Source organism: Hypanus sabinus, chromosome 3 (assembly GCF_030144855.1).
Source record: "Hypanus sabinus isolate sHypSab1 chromosome 3, sHypSab1.hap1, whole genome shotgun sequence".
Classification (NCBI taxonomy): domain Eukaryota; kingdom Metazoa; phylum Chordata; class Chondrichthyes; order Myliobatiformes; family Dasyatidae; genus Hypanus; species Hypanus sabinus.
The window spans coordinates 176,472,361-176,493,994 of NC_082708.1; the positions used below are offsets into that span (position 1 = coordinate 176,472,361).

The 21,634-nt window shown below is 43.8% G+C and overlaps 1 protein-coding gene across 1 annotated transcript in view; it reads right to left on the reverse strand.

Moving 5' to 3' along the window:
• Positions 1–12,937: 12,937 nt before the first annotated feature.
• The window catches only part of LOC132391919 (octopamine receptor 1-like), a 36,903-nt gene continuing 28,206 nt past the window's right edge, over positions 12,938–21,634 (reverse strand). The window contains exons 3-4 of the mRNA XM_059965696.1: positions 20,804–20,980; positions 12,938–17,531 (exon numbers count right to left, since the gene is read on the reverse strand). Of these exons, the coding sequence (XP_059821679.1) occupies positions 16,850–17,531; positions 20,804–20,980 (859 nt within the window). The 3' untranslated portion in view covers positions 12,938–16,849. The remainder of the gene's footprint in view (positions 17,532–20,803; positions 20,981–21,634) is intronic.

The window sequence follows — 21,634 nt, forward strand, 5'->3', positions numbered from 1 at the left end:
AAGTGCCAAAAATGGTGAGAAAAGGAATAAATTCATCCATATCTTTGTTCTAAGGATATCCTTGTATTCTGAGATTATGCAGTCTGGTCCTAGACTATCTCACTATAGGAAACATCCTCTCCACATTTACTCTATCTAGGACTTTCAATATTTGATATGTTTCCTTGAGATCCCTCCTCATTCTTCTAAACTCCATCAAGTACTGGCCCAGAGCCATCAAATACTCCCTGTATATTAACCCTTTCGTTCCCAGGATAATTCTTGTAAACCTCCTTTGGCTCCTCTCCAATTCCAGCACATCCTTTCTTCAATATGGGTCTTAAAACTGCTCACAATACCTTTCAAATATGTTTTGACCAATGCCTTATAAAGCCTTGCTTTTCTTTGCAAGAGTAAAATATAGTTGTTCTATTGTAAAGCAGAAGTTTGATCTCATTTCACTCACAGAAATGCTGTCTATTTCTGTTTTTGTTTGGGATTTCTTGTCTTCCCATGACTTCACCCTTGTGAAACAAATTACAAACGTTTGTAGCTCCAGGTTGAAAAAAAAACCAAGAAAAGAATTCTGCAGATGCTGGAATTCAGAAATAAAAACAGTAAATCATTCAGAAAGCTAGGCAGCATCTGTGGAGCAACAAATTGAGTTAAGAGTTCAGGATGAAGGTGCTTCACCGATGATTTCTCAATGAAAAGCCTTTAACCTGGGAAGCTAAATTAATGGCAGCCTTGTTGTGCAATATAAAGATTTTGTACTAATTGTATCAGCTTTTTCTGTTTTTGTAACTGGACGAAGAACCAACGGAGCCTTGTGGCACTGCACGTGTAACCAGTGTCTAATATGTCTTAATTGTTTTTCACCAATTACCTGAGCTGAATGCAACACTTAAAAGCACTGAAGCCAACAATCTACTCAAGGAACTCTGTGGATTGAGGCAATAGGGGCGAGTGCCAATCCATTCAGGGCCCTAATGTAATCCAAAACATTGAAAACTCATTTGCCTCCACAGATACTCTTCAACCTGCTGACTTCATAGAACCTAGATCAGTACAGCACAGTACAGGGCTCTTCAGTCCCACAATGTTGTACCGACCCTTTAACCTACTCTAAGATCAAGCTAACCCTTCTCTCCCACATAGTCCTTGATGTTTTTTCATCCATGTAGCTGTCTAAGAATCATTTAAATACCTCCAATGTATCTGCCTCTATCCCCACCCCTGGCAGGGTGTTCCATGCAACCACTACTCTCTATGTAAAAAAATTTACCTCTGACACCCCCTAATACGTTCTTCCAAACACCTTAAAGTTTCGTGTCTTCCCCCTTCCTTTCCAGTCCCAAGGAAGAGTCACAATTCAAAATGTTGACTGTTTATCATCTCCACAGATGCGGTCTGACTTGCTGAGTTCCTCCAGCATTTTGTAGACTCCCCTTGTATTAATCACTCCTGCCCTGGAAAAAAAGGCGCTGGCTTTCTCCTCAATCTACCACTCTTATCACCTTTTACACCTCTATCAAGTCACCTCTCACCCTCCTTTGCTCCAAAGAGAAAAGTCCTCGCTTGCTTATCCCATCCTCATAAGTCATACTCTCTAATCCAGGCAGCAAACATGTGAATCTCCTCTGCACTTTCTGTGAATCTTCCACATCCTTCCTGTAATGAGGTGAGCAGAACCAAAAGCAACATTCCAAGTGTGGTCCAGTAGATTGTTTGTTGTTCCAGCTTGCAGTATCTGCAGTTTCAAGTGTCTACATTTAAAGTGCCGAGATTCCTCATTTGAATTCTCAGCATGGATACGGGCTACTCAGCTTGACTCAAGTTTTTATTTGGAGAGAAATACTGCAGGATAACAGGCCTTTTTTTTACGTGGGAGGGGTGGGTGATTGTATTGATGCTCTTTTTTGTGTGGGTGGGGGAGTGGGGTTAATGTTTTCTTTGAATTAATTCTATGATTGTCTTTGCTTCATGGCTATCTGGAAAAGGTGAATCTCAGAGTTGTATGCTGCATACATACTTGGATAATAAATGAACATTTGAACTTTTGAACTTTCTGGCCCAACGAACCTGCACTGCCCAATTACACCCATATGACCAATCAACCTTCTAATCTGTATATCTTTGGAATGTGGGAGGGAACTGAAACACCCAGAGGAAACCCACATGGTGAATGTACAAACCCCTTACAGACACCAGTGGGAATTGAACCTGGGATAGGGTGTCTGACACAAGCTTCATCCCATCCCTTTTCACACACCTCCATCAACAAATCTTTTTCTTCCGTACTCTCTCATGTACTTATCCTCTGTCCCCTTAAGTGCAGCCATGCATTTTAATTTTGAGTTTATTATTATGACGCTGTTCCCAAAAGTCAATTTCACGGCTGAACTCAATCTGTAACAGCATCAGTGACCACACTGCACAATGCTCTTTTACATAGGTCCCAACAGCAGAGTATAATGACTTCCCAAAGGGCTTCAGCTTGTTTTACTTTCCACACTATGTTTTTAATTAGCTCAAGTAACTGAGCTGACAGCTGGAAATTAAAATTTCTTCCCTTGACTCTGAGATGTAGTGAGCTAAGCAGTCGAGGAGGCAACAGTGTCAGTAATTATTCTGTTTGAAGACTGAATTCTGTAGCCATTGTTAAATTGTTGCATCCATTTTGTTCTCATAGGCACCCCAAATCTACTAGACCATTTCTGTAAAGTATTTCCCTATTAGAAAGGTGGGTCTGCATACCATGATCCAGTGATTAAAAGAAACTAAATTCTCATGGGGGAGTTCATCAATGATGCTAAATATGTGTTAATTATTCTTGAAAGCTTCATTTGTTGAGAGATGTGTGCAGGAATTTAAAAATGACTGCAGTGAAGGATCACATTAAACACATGTAAATGAATATGCACTCTCACAAATCCTTCAGTTTGATCATTCTTGGGCAAACATGTTCCTGCTGGCCTAACCACCCTATAACACATGCTCCTGGGGGGAGAACAATAATCCCAGTATAGCAGAAACTTGAATTTCTAGGGATTTTGAAAAATTTGCAATAAAGAAAATGCTGGAAAATCATCAGCGTATCAAGCAGCATCTTTAGGGAAAGATATGGTTAATGTTTCTAGTCAATAGCCTTTCACCTGGAACTTCAATTAGGTTTCTCTTGCCACAGATGCTGCCTGACCTGCTGAGTATATCCAGCCTAATCTGTTGTTTCTGATCTCCAGCCAGTGAGTCATGGAGTCACAAAAAAGTACAGCACAGAAACTGGCCCTTCAATCCATGCCCAAACATCTAAACTGCATGCTCCCATTGACCTCCACAGGGACCATGGTCCTCCATACCCCTACCAACCATGTACCTAGCCAAACCTCCCTTAAATGTTGAAATTGAGCTCACATGCTGGCAGCTCATTCCAAACCCCCCAAGACCCTCTGAGTGAAGAAAGTTTCTCCTCACGTTCCCCTTATAAATTTCACTTTTCACCCTTAACCTCTGGTTCTAGTCCCACCCTACCACAGTGGAAAAAGCCTGGTTGCATTTACCCTATCTATACCCCTCATAATTTTGAATACTTTGATAAAATCTCCTCTCAATCTACATTCTAAGAAATAAAGATCTAATCTATTCAATCTATTCAATGCATTGTTCACGTGGATAGTCAGAGGCCTTTCCCCAGGGCTGAATTGGCTTGCACAAGAGGGCACAGTTTTAAGGTGCTTGGAAGTATGCACGGAGGAGATGTCAAGGGTAAGTTTTTTTACACAGAGAGTGGTGAGTGAGTGGAATGGGCTGCCAGTGACGGCAGTGGAGCCGGATATGATAGGATCTTTTAAGAGACTCCTGAATGGATACATGGAGCTCAGAAAAATAGAGGGCTATGGGCAACCCTAGGTAGTTCTAAGGTAAGGACATGTTCGGCACAGCTTTGTGGGCCGAAGAGCCTGTATTGTGCTGTAGGTTTATCTATGTTTCCTTATAACTTTTATTGCCTTTCGACTGTAGTTTGTTCAATGCTCTGAAATAACTTGGATAGGGTAATTGATGGGACCTCTCAAAAAGTTAAACAAGGATCAGTAGAAGTAATTTCTTTAACCACTTGATCATGGACACAAGGGACTCTGCAACACATACACACACACTGTTTGAGCAAATCAGCAGGTCAAGCAGCACTGACATTTCATGCCGAGGCTCTTCATCAGGACTGGAAAAGGAAGGGGGTGGAAGCCAGAATAAGGAGGAGGGGGAAGGGAAGGAGCTCAAGCTGGCAGGTGCTAGGTGAAGCCAGGTGAGGGGGAAGGTAGGTGGGTGAGGGAGGGGGTGATGAAGTAGGAAGCTGGGAGGTGGAAGAGGAAAAGTGATGAAGAAGAAGGAACCTGACTGGAGAGGAATGTGGAACATGGGAGAAAGGAAAGGAGGAGGGATACCTGAGGGAGGTGAGCACACTATACTTGATCATGGTATGGGGAATGCATGGAACAATTAGCATTTACTGCTCATCCCAAATTGCTCCTTGAATGGAATAAGCTGCTGGGCTTTTGCAGAGAACAATTAAGTGGCATCCACAAAGGAGGTTCTGAAGTCTCAGGAAGGTCAGACAAGGTGGACGTGGAGGCAGTGAGCGTAAATTGGGAGAGCTAATGTGTCAGGTACTGAGGGTGCCATTCTAATTCAGATTAATTTATTTATCATGTGTACATTGAACCATACAGGGAAATACATCGTTTATGTTAACAACCAACATAACCTAAGGATGTGCTGGGGGCAGCCTGCAAGCATTGTCAGTGTAGCATGCCCATAATGTTCAGCAGAACAACACAGAACACATCAAGCAACAAAACAACAACAGCAAAATGGGCCCCCTTCCTCCCTCCCACCCACAGCCCTCCAACCCCAAAATAGGCCTCCGGCCTCCAGTAAACTCGTGGGCTCATAGACAAAGGGCCACCAGCTTCCAACTGCAATCAGACTCGCATGCATGATTTGGAGAGAACTACTTAGCTCATCTTGTTTCGGATTTTCCACAACCATTCCATCTTTTCCACCTCCATCGTTGATGGAGAACTGGATTATGTTGACACTAGCTGAAGCTAGTATTCTGTCGGGATATGCAGGAGAGTATAAACTTTGGTTAGGCCATTTTTGGAGCTTGCATCATCACTGTTATGTGTTGTGTTGGAAGATGTGGGTGATCATGGTTTTCCATCTGTCTTCAATCTGAGGAGTTCTAATAAGCTCTTCAAAACTTCTGCCTGTTCTTCCCTTGATCTGACACATGAATATCATGTGCTGTCGACCGTGACCTTTTCTTCCATCAGCTTTTCCCGTCACTGCAAGATGTTCCAGCTTCTCTTTCCTCAGTACTTGTCCAAGACACTCCAGCTGCTGCTTCCTGATTGATGATATCAGCTCTCTTCTTATTCTGTTTTCTTTTTGCACGTTTCTGGTCACCCGATTAAAGGAAGGATGAGGAAGCTTTGGAATGGCTACAAAAGAAATTAACCAAGATGCTGCCTGTATTAGAGGGTATGAGCTATAAGCAGAGGTTGGCCAAAACTGGGCAGCCTTCTCTGCATTGTTAGAGGCTGAGCGGAGAGCTGATAGAAATTTATAATATAATGAGAGGCATGGGCAGTGTGGGGATAATCTGTTTCCCAGGTAGAAATGTCAAGTACTGGAAGAGACGCATTTAAAGTGAGAGGTGGAACATTAAAGGAGATGTGCATGGTGAGTTTTAGATGGAGAGCAGGTGCCTGGAGTGCTGGGGGGGCAGGGTGGGTGGGGGGTGTAGTGGTAGAAACTGATACGACAGAGGTCCAAGACTGACACATGAATATTCAGAGAATGGAGGGATACATATCATGTACAGGCAGGCAAGATCTAATTTAATCAGGCATCAGAATCAGGTTTAATATCACTGGTAAATGTTGTGAAATTTGTTGTAACACGGCAGCATTACATTACCTAATAGTAAAAACTATGAATTACAGTAAAAAAAATAAGTAAAATAGTTAAATTAACTAAGTAGTGCAAAAGAAGTAGTGAGGTATTGTTCACAAGTTCATTGTCCATTCAGAACTCTGATGGCAGTGGGGAGGTAGCTGTTCCTGATTGTTGAGTATGTCAGGCTTCTGTACCATCCTTATTGGGAACAATGAGAACAGGGCATGTCCCAGTTGTTGGGGTCTTTAACGATGGACGCCACCTTTTTGAGGAATTGCTCCTTAAAGTGTCCTGGTTGCTGGGGAGGCTTGTGCCCCTGATGGAGCTGACTAGGTCCACAACTTCCTGCAGCTCCTTTCGAACCTGTGTATTACCCCTACTCCCATAGCAGATGGTGATACAGTCAGTCAGAATGCTCTCCACGGTACATCTGTAGAAAGTGTCTTTGGTAACATGCCAAATCTCCTCAAACTCCCAATGAAATATAGCCACTGTTGTGCCTTCTTTGTAACTGCATTGATATGCTGGGTCCTGGATAGATCCTGAGAGATGCTGACAATCAGGAACTTGAAATTGCTCACTCAAATCCTGTTTGACACAGACATCGTGGGCTGAAGGCTCTGTTCTGTGTTCTATGAGTCCAAAATGTTTTGAAGCTCAAATGTCACACTTTGAAGAGCAGAGCTACACCCCCGTGAACCTCCCAGCGGATCCAGAGCAACGCAGCAAATCAGGCAGTGTCCATGGAGCGGAATAAGCAGTTGCCAGTAACTTCATTTGTCACACGCACATTGAAACATACGGTGAAATGCGTCATTTGTATCTGCGACCAACACAGTCTAAACGTGTACTGAGAACAGCCCATAACTGTCATCACACTTCCAGCACCAGCATTGCATGCCCACAACTTATGAAACAAATACGTACAATGTTATTTGGGGCTTTGTTCACTTGTCAGTCGAAAGCCGCTTCCAACGCGCCGGTCATCAGTTGGCCCGTTTGAAGTATGGGGCAGCTCTTTCCCATTGGTTGCCTTGTGTGCCACGGCATCAGTGTTCAGCTTCAGGGAACTCAGGGGTATAAGTATAGCATGTCTGGGAGGCTTTTGCCTCCAGGGGCTCTTCACATTGAGGTTGTGACCAGTGCTGAAGAATCATTGGGAACGTATTCTCCAGACTTATACTCTTAGCGAAGTATCTGTTTGTTGAAAATTTAGTTTTGTAGTTTGTGTAACTTGGGGGGACTTGCATGTTTGGTCAAATCTTTTACTGTTTGTAAGTAAATGAGTAATATGCTTATTTGTAGTCAGAGTCTTCTGTCTCACCCACCAAATCTGTGTACCTGCTTCCACATTACTTTTGGTGCTGCGAGCAGGGTTTGGCCATGTGAGAGCAAGGTGAATATATTTAGAAGGTTATTTAAGAGAGGGTATCCCCACACCCCATATGAGCGAAGCCAATTCTCAGGGTGGACTGATGACAGTGTGGGATTTGGGAGTTTCACCAACCTATGGGATGCCTGCAGATTTGTGGGAGCAATTATATTTTCCCGGGGTTGAAACTGGACACCACATCACGTCCGTTCTTAGCACGTTAGGATTTCCCAGGAGAAAGGATGCTTTCTGGCTGTTTGCAGCCGTCGTAAGGCACCAGCACAAGATAATCGCAGGCCTTAAGAATGAGGTGGAAGAGCTAAGTCAGCACTGTTCCACCATAGGAGAAGTTTTGCAGCTGGCCCAGAACCAGGCCAAGGAGCTAGGAATACGGAGAGAGCTTGTCAGCTAATCAAGGTACAGCAATTAGAGACTGTCCGGCAGGCTAACTGGCAACTGGATCCATTTAAGGTCTCAGCCTTGATGCGGTGGGGAGATGATTTCACTACATGGATGGGTTATGGGATGTACCACCGGAAGCTGTAGTACATATTGGTATTACTGATATAGCGAGAAAAAGGGGGGAGGTCCTGAAAAAAGAATACAGGGAGTTAGGAAGGAAGCTGAGAAGCAGGACCTCAAAGGTAGTAATCTTGGGATTGCTACCTGTGCATTGAGACAGTCAGGAATAGAATGAGGTGGATAAATGCACGGCTGAAGGATTGGAGCAGGGGGCAGGGATTCAGATTTTTGGATAATTGGGACATCTTCTAGGGCAGGTGGGACCTATACAAAAGGGTTGGGTTGCACTTGAATCCAAGGGCATGTTTACTAGAGCTATTGGAAGTGGTTTAAGCTAATATGGTGGGGAATGGGAACCAGAATGATAGAACTGAGGATGACATGAAGATAGGCAGAGGGGTAGGTCATGCTGAGGAAGCAATGTGATTGCAGCAGGACTTAGACAAATTGGAAGAATGGGCAAAAAAGTGGCAGATGGAATACAGTGTTGGGAAATGCATGATAATGCATTTTGGTAAAAGAAGTAATAGTGCAGAGCGTTATTTAAATGTGAGAAGGTTCAAACATCAGAGATGCAGAGGGACTTAGGAGCCCTCATACAAGACTACCAGAGGTTAATTTACGGATTAAGTCTGTGGTAAAGAAGGCAAATGCAATGTAGGCATTTATTTCAAGGGGAATAGAATATAAAAGCAAGGAGATAATGCTGAGCCTTTATAAGGACTAGCCAGGCTCACTTGGAGTATTGTCAACAGCTTTGGGCCCCAGATCTCAGAAAGGCTTTATTGTCATTGTAGGGAGTCTAGAGGAGGTACACAAGGATAATTCCAGGAATGAAGGGGTAAATATATGAGGAGTGTTTGGCAGCTTTGGGCCTGTACTCACTGGAATTTAGAAGAATGCATGGCGGTATCATTGAAACCTACTGAATGATGAAAGGACTTGATAAGGTGGATATGGAGAGGATATTTCTTATAATGTCGGCATCCAGAACTAGAGGGCACAGCCTCGAAATTGAGAGGCAATCTTTTGAGAGGGAGGGCAGAAATTTTTTAGCAAGTGAGTAGTGAATCTGTGGAATACCCTGCCACAGACTGCAGTGGAGGTCATGTCCATGGGTATATTTTAGCTGGAAATTGATTGTTTCCTCATTGGTCAGGGCATCAAAGGATGTGACTAGAAGGCAGGAGTATGGGGTTGAGTGGGATCCGGGATCAGCCATAATGGAATGGAAGAGCAGACTCAATGGGCTAATGGCCTAACTCTGCTCCTATGGTCTTATGCTGGCTGGATGGTGAAAATGAGGAAGAGAGGTTAGAGTGGACTCCTGGGATTATCCCTCAAAATGATCATCCTCCCTCCTGTGTACCCAAAACAGTTCAGACCATGTTATTGATCACGTGTTCACATACTCATCAATGGGGGGATTTGGCCCACAGCTTCATCCACCCAGGAGGGACAAGAAGAAGAGGATCGTGAATGTGTCAGGGTGGTACAATGGGCCCCTATGAGACAATAGGGATCAGGGATTTCTCTGCTAAAGAATTGGCCAAATTATTGGATAGGTACAGACGGAACCCTGGAGAGTCTCTGGCCACATGGTTGTTGAGGATATAGGATGGGAAGGTAGTGGAATGAGTCTATCTAATAGAGAGTTGGGTGCTTTAGGGAGCCTATCATTCTACACATGATCAATAATGCCCCGAGGTCACTGCTCGCTTCCCTGAACATTATGGGATTATCATTATCATTATGGGATTGAGTGGCAGCGGCAGTCAGGTCCAGGTACCCTTCTGTCTTTGATGTTTGGTCGAATCATTTACTGTTGATAAATAAATGATTAATATGCTTATTTGTAGTCAGTGCCTTCTGACTCACTCACCAAACCTGTGAAGCTGCTTCCACAGTTTGGAACATGGGAGGAAACCGGAGCACTAGGAGGAAACACAAGCAGTTGGGGGAAGAATGTACAATCTCCTTGCAGACAGTGGTGTGAAATGAACCCCAGTTTTCCGATCAGTGGCGATGGAAACACACAGCAGGAGTGAGAAACAGTTAATGTTTCGGGTTCAAGCCATTTTGCCAAAGAGTTTTCAAGCAGGAACATTAACTCACAACCATGCCTTGATGCTGAACAAAACACTGCTCAGATGGCCACACAGTAGAAAGGATGAGGTTGTCACAGAGAGAGTGCTGAAGAGATTCACTGGGATGTTCTCTGGAATGGAGGGCTGTAGGTAGAAAGAGTTATTGGTAGGCTGGCTTTATTCTCACCAGAATTTTTGTGGGCTGGAGGAGGATTACAAAATTATAATGGGCTTAGATAGCACAGAGAGTCAGAATCTTATTCTCAGGGAAAGGGATTCCAAATCTAGAGGGCACAGGGGAAAGGGAAGACAATTAAAGGTTTGATCTGAAGGGTCCGACTTTCACACAGATTATGGTGAATATTTGGAATGAGCTGCCAGAGGTGACAGCAGATTCTGTTGCAACCTTTCAAAGGCATTTGGACCAGCTTCTCTCCTCACCTACCCATCACCTCTGGTGCCCCTCCACCTTCCCTTTCTTCTGTGGTTCAGTGTCCTCTCCTATCACATTCCTTCTTCATTACATCTTTGCCTCTTCCACCCATCACCCAATTGGAAAGGCTGGCTCTGTCAAACGGGACACACACACTGGAAATCCTGGCAATTCTGGAGAATGGATCTTACCCTCTGCTGCCACTTTGGCTGAACAGAGGAACACATTTAGTAAAATCAGGCAACTGTACTGCTCCAAAGAGGTCATTCTTACCCTCAGCCATTAGGCTCTATAATGAGCCAGGGAAGTGATGACCCCCTTCTGTCAGACTGCTTGAGGTAACTTATTTTTTGTTCTTTCTCTTCTAACTATTTGTATATCTGTGCACTTGTAATGCCACTGTGACACTGTAGTTCCCTTAGGGATCAATAATGTAGCTATCTATCACCTCCCAGCTTCTTACTTCACCCCACCTTCCCACTCACCTGGTCTCACCTATCACTGGCCAGCTTGCACACCTTTACCTCCCCCCTCCTCATTTCCGCTTCTTCCCCCCCCCCGCCCCCTTACTTCCCAGTCTGATGAAAGGGTCTCGACCCTAGACGTGGACTCTCTTTGTTCCCCCCCCCATTGATGCTGCTTGACCAGCTGAGTTCCTCCAGCATTTTGTGTGTTGACAACGACTTCCAGCATCTGCTGGTTCTCTTGAGTTAGTGAGTCCAGGGTGGTTCCTCATCTGAGTAGACAAATCCACTTAGCGTTTGGCTTATTAAATGAGAAGGCTATTAGTTTCATAGAGTAGCCCCATTCATTTAACTGCATCACTGACTTTCATTATAAAGTTAAGTGACCTGGTTTCTTCCCTTTTTAAAATTAATTAGTTTTAGTTAACCCACCTGTTAAGTGAGCTTTTAAATACATGAATTATTTAGTATTGTTTTTTACTGTAATTATTTAAATGTATTTCAGGAAGTTCTGAATACCTCTGATCGCACCTGTCAGAGGCTTGAGTGCAGTTAGTGGGGACAGGGATTCGATATCTAGTATACCCATTTCACAGCAGCAAACCCTCAAGGAGAATGAGAACCATATTAAAATGGAGGCTGACCCCAAACATACTGCAGGAACCGTGGTGGAGATGGAAATTAATTTCCAACCACAATCCCTGGCAAAGAGTTGCTTATGCAGAAGTATGTATGTTGACCACCACCTCGGCCTTTATCAGAAAAGATTTAGCTCAATGGCCACTTTATTAGGTACACCTGCTCATTAGTGCAAATCAGCCAATCATGTGATAGCAAATGAATGCATAATGGCACACAGACATGGTTAAGAAGTTCAGTTGATTTTCAGGCAAAACATCAGAATGGGGAAGAAATGTGAACTATGTGACTTTGGTGCCAGATGGGGTGGTTTGCATATCCTCGAAACTGCTGATCTCCCTGGATTTTCACACACAATATCTCTAGAGCTTACAGAGTGCATAAAACAAAAATCATCCTGCGAGCTCAGTCTTGTGGATGAAAGTGCCTTGTTATTGAGAGAGGTCAGAGGAAAATTGCCAGCTTGGTTCAAGCTGACAGAAAGGAAGTACAAATAACCATGTGTTACAACAGTGGAGTGTAGAGCTCAAAACACATCGAACCTTGAAGTAGTTGGGCTACAGCGGAAGAAGACCACAAACATACATTCGAAGGCCACTTTGTTAGGTACAGGATAAAGTGGCCACTGAGTGTATATGCTGAGTATCATCTGGGACATTACCTGCAAACTTTTAGCTCCATGTTATATCCAGGATGAAATTAAGCATGAATGCTCACTGGAAGATCCTGTAGTTCATACTCAGTGTCAGTTTATCTTCTCCTTGCTGCACAAGATAATAATTTTAAATATCTATTTATTGTTAAGCATAGAACTAGAGTTATCCAAGAGTGGGAGTGAGTTGCCCTGTTTCAGAGTTGTATTGTTTTTATTGTGTTTATTTATTTATTGAGATACAGTGTGGAATAGTCCCTTACAGCTCTACGAGATACGCCACTCAGCAATCACCTGATTTAGTCCTCACCTAATCATGGGACAACCTACAATGACCAATACCCCACCAACTAGTATGACTTTGGACTGTGGGAGGAAACCAGAGCACCGGGAGGAAACCCATGCAGTCACGCAGGGAATGTACAAACTCCTTATAGGCAGCAGCAGGAATTGAACATGGGACACCTGTACTGTAAAGCGTTGTGCTAACCACTATGCTACCGTGCTGTCGTCTGTGTTATATGAATCCAGAATGTGTTGAACCTCCGATGCCACACAATGAACAGCAGAGCTACACCCTCCTGAACCTACCTGCGAGTCCAGAGTAACACAAAATGTTGGAGGAAGGCGGCAAATCAGGCAGCATCCATGGAGGGGAGCAAACAGTCAATGTTTCAGGTTGAGACCGACCGTCAGTTGTAATGATAGATCACCAAGAGCACTACCAAGTGATCGGGTCTTTGGGTTTCAGTAAGCATCATAGTATCGAAGCAGTTATCATAAAAGCCAATACAATTAGTAAGGTAAAATAAATTTAATCTGACAGTACACATTTAGATCAGAAACAGTACATAAAGGACTTACAATGTAGCAGCAACTAAAGATCTATAATTTCAGTGCTAATTTCACAGCAATAAAGTGGAAATGTGGTAGGTGGATGGGAGTGAAATTGCTTAGATAGAATTAGCAGCATCAACTGTTTGACGAATTAAATATATATTGACGACAGGAGGAATAAAAATAACTAAGGGCCCAATCTGCTCTGGCTAGACCTGGGAAGAGCTCTTGCAGTTTCTGCCTTCACTTCCCTCTACTATCTAAGGGTGTGTACTCACAGGTGTGTGGGTATACACTGCCAGGTGTGGTGGTGTCATCATCATTGTGTGCCATGTCATATTACATTGACGACACGGGCACTCACGGTCTCCATGACCATGATTGTTCTTGACAAAGTTTTCTACAGAAGTAGTTTGCCATTGCCTTCTTCTGGGCAGTGTCTTTACAAGACAGGTGACCCCAGCCATTATCAGTACTCCTCAGAGATTGTCTGCCTAGTGTCAGTGGTTGCATAAGCTGCACCAGTTCCTCATATGACCACCCACCAGCTGCTCCCATGGCTCCATGTGACCCCAGTCAGGGAGTGGGACTTAGCAAATACTACACATTGCCCAAGGGTGACCTGCAGGCTAGAGGAGGGAAAGAGCACCTTATGCTTCCTTTGGTAGAGGCATATCTCCATCGTATCACCCTTGGTAGAGGCAGCCAATTAAGACATTTTTAGATAGTCATATGGATGAAAGAAATAAATGGAGGCTATGAGGGAGGAAAGGGTTTGAAGGTTGGTACAACCTTTGGGCTGAAGGTACTGTGTTGTGCTGCTCTGTTCTATGTTTACAATTTTATACACCCCTATCAAGTCACATCTCATCCTCCTTTGGTCCAAAGTGGAAAGCCCTAGCCTGTTCAATCTTTGCCTCTAAAACATGTTCTCTATTCCAGGCAGTATCCTGATAAATCTCCTGTGCAATCTCTCTAACACTTCCACATTCTTTCTATAATGAGGTTTTATACAGCTGCAAAGTTACTCAGGGCTCTTGAACTCAATCTCCAGAAAGCAAACATAACACACTCCTTCTTAACCTCCTTAATCATGTACTCTGCTTTCAAGTCTGACCCGCACACTTTCCTGGATTGTACTGTTTCCCTGTACTCAGAAAGACTTGAGACCCTCTACTTGCATGTGGCAGATGGTACAGGATGTGTTAATTCTGTTCACCAATTCAATTTTTGCGACGTGACCATTTTGTGCACTTGTCTAATTGGTGGTGGGAAATGACGACTTCTCAAAGTTAAAATTAAAGTCTAAGTAAATATGTTATTAATTACGTATATGTTACCTCATTTTCTTGCAGGCATTTACAGGAAAATAAATAATTCATGAAAAAATGTATTCATAAACAAGACTGACAAACAGCCTCTGTGGAGATGAAGACAAATCATGTAATTAAAATTAATTAATTAATTAGATAAAAAGGTAGGTATGTAAGAAGATAGATAATTCTGAGACCATGAATTTGCAGAGACCTTGAAGGAGTCTGTAGAGAAATAAAAATAAATACAAAATGTTACAGAAAACCACACATAAAAAGGCAGGACTGACAAATACCAATGTGCAAAAGACAAAACTGCAAATAAAAATAACACTGAGCACGAGTTGTAAGGAGTCCTTCCCTGTGAGTCCGTAGGCTGTGGAATCAGTTCAGTGTTGAGGTGAATGAAGTTATCCACTCTGGTTCAGGAACCTGATGGTTGGAGGGTAATAATTGTTCTTGAACCTGGTGGCATGGGATCTAAGGCCTCCTGCCACATAGTAGAAGTGAGAAGAGAGCACGGCCTGGATGATGATTGCAGTCCTTCTGTCCCATAATGGTAATGGGTTGGAAGTTCCACGATTCAGACCCTGAGATGGAGAAGGAATGGCGACAGGATTCCAAGCTGGGTTGCTGCGTAATTGGGAGGGGAATCTGCAGGCGGTGGTGTTCCATTTGACTTCCGCCCTTTTCCTCCTTGGTGGAAACTGTCACGAGTAGGGGATTCAACTGGAGAAGTTTCAGATCTAATGAATCTTTTCTTTATTCGATGGAGGGGAAGTGGACCAAGTGGGAGACCAGCCAACGTTGGCAATAGGCTTCTATTCCCAAATTCCTCCACCATCAGATTTCACTCTTTTAGACCATAAGACATAGGAGCAGCTCCATCATTCTATCATGGCTGATTTATTATCCCTCTCAACCCTGCCTTCTCCCTTTCAACACGCTTGCTAATTAATCCCCACTCTAAATATATCAGACGACTTGGCCTCCACAGCAATAAATTCCACAGACTCACCACCCTCTGCTGAAGAAGTTACTCCTCATCTTTGTTCTAAAGGACATCCTTCTATTCTGAGACTGTGCCTCCTGATCCCCACTATAGGAAAAATCCTCTCCACGTCTACTGAATCTAGGCCTTTCAGTATTTCATGTTTCAATGAGATTTCCAGCCCACCTCCCTCCATTCTTCTAGACTCCAGCGGGTACTCTGGAGCGATTACTCCAGAGAGTAATTTATCTCTCTTTTGCTTACTACTATTGTTATATATACGCTATCTATTTTATTGTAATTGATAGCATATTTTATGCCACAAGACAACTTAACCACGTCTGGCAGTGATAAAATTCTGATTCTGCTTTCCACTTGTTCTGTGGTTCCACTCTCCCTGAATCTCTAATTCCCATATTATAATTCTCCAAGTAGCTGCAACCTTCAGGTCTGAACCCCCGATCATTCCTGAATTTACTCCTCTGTTTTTAATCGAGCCCATGAGTTCATCTCCTTTCTGGACTTCCTTGCCCTTCTGTCATCCCATAAGATCATAAAAAAGGGAGCAGAATTAGGCCTTTCGGCCCATTGAGTCTGCTTCACCATTCCATCATGGCTGATGTATTATTCCTCTCGACTCCATCCTCCTGCCTTCTCCGTGTAACCTCTGATGCCTTCACTAATCAAATTTATCAACCTCCGCTTTAAAGATACCCAACGACTTGCTCCTCAGCCGTATGTGGCAATGAATTCCGCAGTTTCACCACCCTCTGGTTAAAGAAATTCCTCCCCATCTCTGTTCTGCAGATTCTCCTTAAAACCCGCCTTTTAGAATGAGCTTTCATTCATCTCCCCCAAGCATCTCCTGAGATTTTTCCTTCTGAGCACCCTGTAATGTTTTCACTTGGTTATAGAGCAGGTTCTGTGTACTTGGAAGTGGCTTCTATTTACAGTATCGCTCTAGTTATTTAGCTCCTTCCTTTGCCAGTACCTCTTGTCACATGTACCAGTGGGAAGGTAACATTTAACACCACAAGGAACAGACACAAGGTTATTTTGACAAGTTGACAAGCTATTCAGTGTCTTGTAGAGATCGCCATAAGATTCTTTGTGATTTCACTGTTCTAGTGAGAATGCAGAATGTTTAACATGTAACAGAGGATGCCTGAATCAAGTTTAGTAGCATTAACAATATTTTCAAAGGATATTAACTCGGGTCAGAAGTTTTTACTTGCCCCATCTTCTCGGCTTTTTTTTTAAGATTACAGACAAAAATAAATAAGGAAAAGAGAGAGGTCCACAAGACACATCAAATATGAAGGGGATAGGCTGGTGCAAGAAGCATGGCTCGTGGATGGATGGGAAGGCCGAGGGATGAGTAGGGCTCTGTGGTTCTGAAGCACTGTGGAAGTATTGCAGTTAAAGAGCATCTGATCAAGTTCAGTAGGGCAAGGAAGTGGGGCAGTGAAGGAATTGCAAGGAACAAGAAGGAATCGATGAGAGGGCCAGTGCAGAAGGATGGGATACACAGAGTGATGCAGTCAGTCAGAGGTCACAACACAAAAATGGGCCATTTGACTCATTGCTCTTCCCAAAATCTTCCTACTGCTTTGACTTGCTTTTGCCTCCATTGGGAATTCCTGTCACCCTGGTGTTGTACTCCACATCCTGGGCAGTCTTTGAGAAGGTCACGATGGAGACCATGTCCTCGCCAATGTCCACTTGTGAGCTCCAACGTTGGCAGATCAGCAGCTTCTTAAGCGCCCGCTGGAAGTCGCGATTGAGGAAGGCATAAAGCATGGGGTTAATGGTGGAGTTACAGTACCCCAGCCAGGTTATCACCTTGAAGACATGCACGATGACTTCACTGGTCTCCTCTGCGCTGTGCACCGCCAGCCAAACATTCAGGACAAAGTACGGCAGCCAGCACAGGACAAAAACAGAGATGATGATACTCATTGTCCGGGTGGCCTTGTTCTCCAGCTGCAGGTTGTTGGGGCGTTTGCTGTTGGGGTGGTAGTGGAGGTCCAGGGTCTGCGACATGATCCTGGTGGCCTTTAGGCGGGAGGCCCGGTAGATGAAGAAGTACATGCTGCACATGATCAGGAAGGGGATGTAGAAAGCCAAGGCAGAAGCTACGATGGCAAATGTCCAGTTAGTCACAAAGACACATTCTGTGCCAGCATCAAAGTTAACACCAGGTATTTCATTCCATCCTTGCATCACTGGCAGGAAGGATATCAGCGAAGAGTAGACCCAAATGGTCACGGCCATGATGATACATCTGCAAAAGCAATAAAGATGTAAGCACTGGCGTCCTGACGATGGGCAAAACTCAATGGGCAGGAGGAATCATCTGAGGCACACAGAAACCAGCCTCCCCTCCACCTCTCACTGCCTGAGTAAAGCAGCCAGCAGAATCAAATACCCTACACACCCTGGATGTTGTCTTTTCTCCCCCCCCCCTTCCATCAATCATCCGGCTCAAGGACAACTTATAAGTATTGAATAGATCCGCCATACAATAAGATGGATTCTTGACCTCACAAGTTAGAGTCTGTCTTCACTACACTTCCTCTCTGGCTGTGTTTTGGACTCTGTTATAGTTTTATTTAGTTATTGAATAGCCCTTCCAACCCATTGATCCATGTCACCCAGCAACCCTGTAAGTTCACCCTAGGGGACAACTTACGATGACCAATTTACCCACCAATCGGTACATCTTTGGCCTGTGAGAGGAAACCAGAGCTCCTGGAGAAAGTCTGTGTACTCACAGAGAGAGCGTACAAACTCCTTACAGGCAACAGTGGGAATTAAACCCATGTTGCCTGTACTGCAAAGCGTTGTGCTAACCACTACGCTACTGTGCTGTCCTTGTAGTACTTCAAAGCACTTGTAGTACTGTAATGATTCGATCTGATGAACAGTATGCAAGACAATCTTTTCACTATATCTATCTATATGTGACAATGATAAACCCATTTCAATTGCAACCCAAAGGGGTGGGTTTAAACTCTAGAAGATCAAGGCTTACTAAAAGTCACAGGGGCGGTCTGCGATTTTTGGCACATTGCCCTTAAGAAACTAGCATTGACACAGCCATGATAGTATGACAAATGGAAGATTTTATTGCTTCTGTGAGAATTCCCAGGAAAATCCACCCGCTTCCTTACATTGTTAGTTCAGATCAAGCCACCACCTCCTGACATCTCTCCACCTCCCCTGCCTCCAGATACACACTAGATTACTTATAATGCCCATCAGTCTCAATGGCTGTCAACAGTAACTTGATCCCCAATACACACCTTATATTTGCACATAAAGGATCAGCTTTGTCACAGGATCATCGAAACAAACAGTGAAACGAGTCATTTGGTTCAATGACTAACACAGTCCAAAGATGTGCTGGAGGCAGCCAGTAAGTATTGCCACGCTTCCAGTGCTAAGAAAAACATGTCCTACTCCGACCTGTAATTCTTTTGAAATGTAGGAGGAAAGCGGAGCACCTGGGGGAGACCCATGCATTATGGGGAAAATGTACGAACTCCTTACACACGGTGGCATGTATTGAATGCTGATAGATGATTGTTGGTGCTGTAAAATGAGCACACTAACCACTATGCTACCAGGCTGCCCTGTGCAGAGTCACTGTGCCAGGCAACTTCGGCACAGGTTGAGCAGAGGAGCCATTTGGTGATTGTATCTGTTGGACCATTAAGAGAAGTCAACAGCAGAATGGGAGTTCTTGGTCTTATCCTGCAGCTACAAGGAATCTCTGGACTCTCCCCTGACCTGCAAGTTGGTGATTGGGAAGGTCAACCATTGAAAATTCTGCCTGGCGTTTTACAGGAAAATCAGAATCAGGTGCATTTACTTATCACGTGTTAACCAAAACGTACTGTAAAATTGCTCAACAACCAATTCAATCTGAGGATGTGTGGGCTCCAGTCCGCAGGTGTCACCACAGATTCCGACACCAGCAAAGCACGCCCACAATGTTCAGCAGAACAACACACGTAAAAACAATAGCAAAAACAGAAAAAAAATAAGCCCCTTTCCTCTCTCCCGTTCACACACACATATAGTTTTCCAACCTAGGGAAAGATGCCCTAGGCCTCTGGCCTCCAGTGGAATGTATCCAGTCCCATGCTCGTCTCCGGATGACATTCTACTCATCAGAATGCCCCTTATTATGTTAGATCCTAGGAATTCCCAATACCCATCTTTCCCCGACCATAAAGCCCTGGGCATCTACCACCCAACTCTTCCTTGTCTTAGAATTTTAACCAAGTAAAGCATCTCATCATTCACCTCAATGTGCAATTGCTTTACAATGCCAGCTTTCACCAATCAGCGTTCAGTTCCTGCCACTCATAAACTTGAGAAACCCCGCAGATGCTGGAGATCCAAAGCAACACACACAAAATGTTGGAGGAACTCAGCAGGTCAGGCACCATCTAAGGAAATGAAAAAAAAAGTCGACGTTTCAGGCAGTAACCTTTCTTCAGGACTGAGAAGGTAAGGGGAAGATGCCAGAATAAAAAGGTGAGGGGAGGGGAAGGAGGCTAGCTGGAAGGTGATAGGTGAAGCCAGGTGGGTGGGAAAGGTAAAGACTGGAGAGGAAGGAATCTGATAGGAAAGGAGAGTGAACCATAGGAGAAAGGGAAGGAGGAAGTGATCCGGGGGAAATGGTAGGCAGGTGAGAGGAGTGAAAGGTCAGAGTGGGGAAAGAGGAAGGGGAGGATGAGGGAGGATTTTTTTTTTTTACCAGATGGAGAAATTAATGTTCATGCCATCAGGTTGGAGGTTACCCAGATAGAAGATAAGGTATTGTTCTTCCACCGTGAGGGTGGCCTCATCTTGGCACAAGAGGAGACCATGGACCAACATGTCAGAACAGGGACAGGATTTGGAATTAAACTGTTTAGCCACCAGGAAGTTCTGCTTGTGGTAGATGGAGAGGAGGAACTCGATGAAGTGGTCCTCCGTATGAGCAGGCGTCGCACTCAGGCTGGTTCCTGTCACAGCCTGTAAGGAGTTTGTACATTCTCCCCGTGACCACTGTGTGTTTCCTCCGGGTGCTCCAGTTTCCTCCATCGCTCTAAGGATGGAGAGGTTAGGTTAGTAAGTTGTGGGATTGAAATATAGGGAAATTGGGTGACATTTGCAGACTGCCCCCAGGCCAATTGACACGAATTTCTTTTGACTGAAATGACGCATTTTACTGCATGTTTCAATGGACCTGTACGCTTGACAAATAAAGCTAATCTTCAAGATATTTAATCATCAAATGGCTCCATTTATCTAGTCTAGCAGTTTACTTCATCCATGCAGAGAAATGTTCAATGCCCTGACAACTCTGATATTTGAACAATGACAATCAATATTGTGAAGTGTACTATTCAGTAAAATGGGTTGGACATACAACATTACAACTAAAATGGTCTCCAAGCAAGAGTGTCCATTACTAAGGGCAATTATTATTGAAGACCTGAATTAGCAAAGATGGCTTTTCTCATTGGTAGGGTGAGAACCAGGTACAATGACTTGACTGACCTTTTGCGAGACATCCTCTTTGGGTAGTTGTAAGGCGTAACTACTGAACAGTACCGGTCCAGGCTAATGAAACACAGGGTGACAATGGAGGCTGTGCAGAACATGACATCGAAGGAGATCCAGACTTTGCAGAACTGATGACCAAACATCCACAATCCTGTCACTTCATAGATAATACTGCAAAAGGAAGAGGAGCCCGGATAGTCAATGGAAAAAAAAATTCATACTCTGACCTAAATCTTTCAGCATCTTCACATTTCAACTGCACTTACAGCAAGGCTGAAACTCCTTACTATAAATAAGATAATCATGAATAAATCCAGTCAAATGCCTAAAACCAGTTCATTCTCCCAAGACAGTACCCATAACCTTCCAATTGCTGCACATTCACATGCCTTTCTAAAAGCTTCTTGAATGCCTCTATCGTATTTGCCTTCACCACCACTGCTCCTTAGAATGCGTACCCTCTAATCCAGGCAGCGTCCTGGTAAGGCTCTTTGCAGCCTCTAAAGTCCTCTGCACCTAGATTGTCAAGATATCGATTCAAGATTGTTTAAAGTCATTTCCTGTACACAAGTGTAAGGAGAATGAAATAATTGTCACTCTGGATCCAATGCAGAACAACAAAAGACACAACAAAAGGTACAGGACACAATAATGATTTTAAAACAGTAAATATTAATACATAAGATTGCTTATATACCTAGATTGATTATATGTTATAAAGTGAAGCTAGGCTGTACATAAGTTGACTGATCAGAAATAATAAAGTAGTGGTGGGGGTATTGATCGGTCTTACTGCTTGGGGAAAGCAACCGTGTTTTGAGTTTG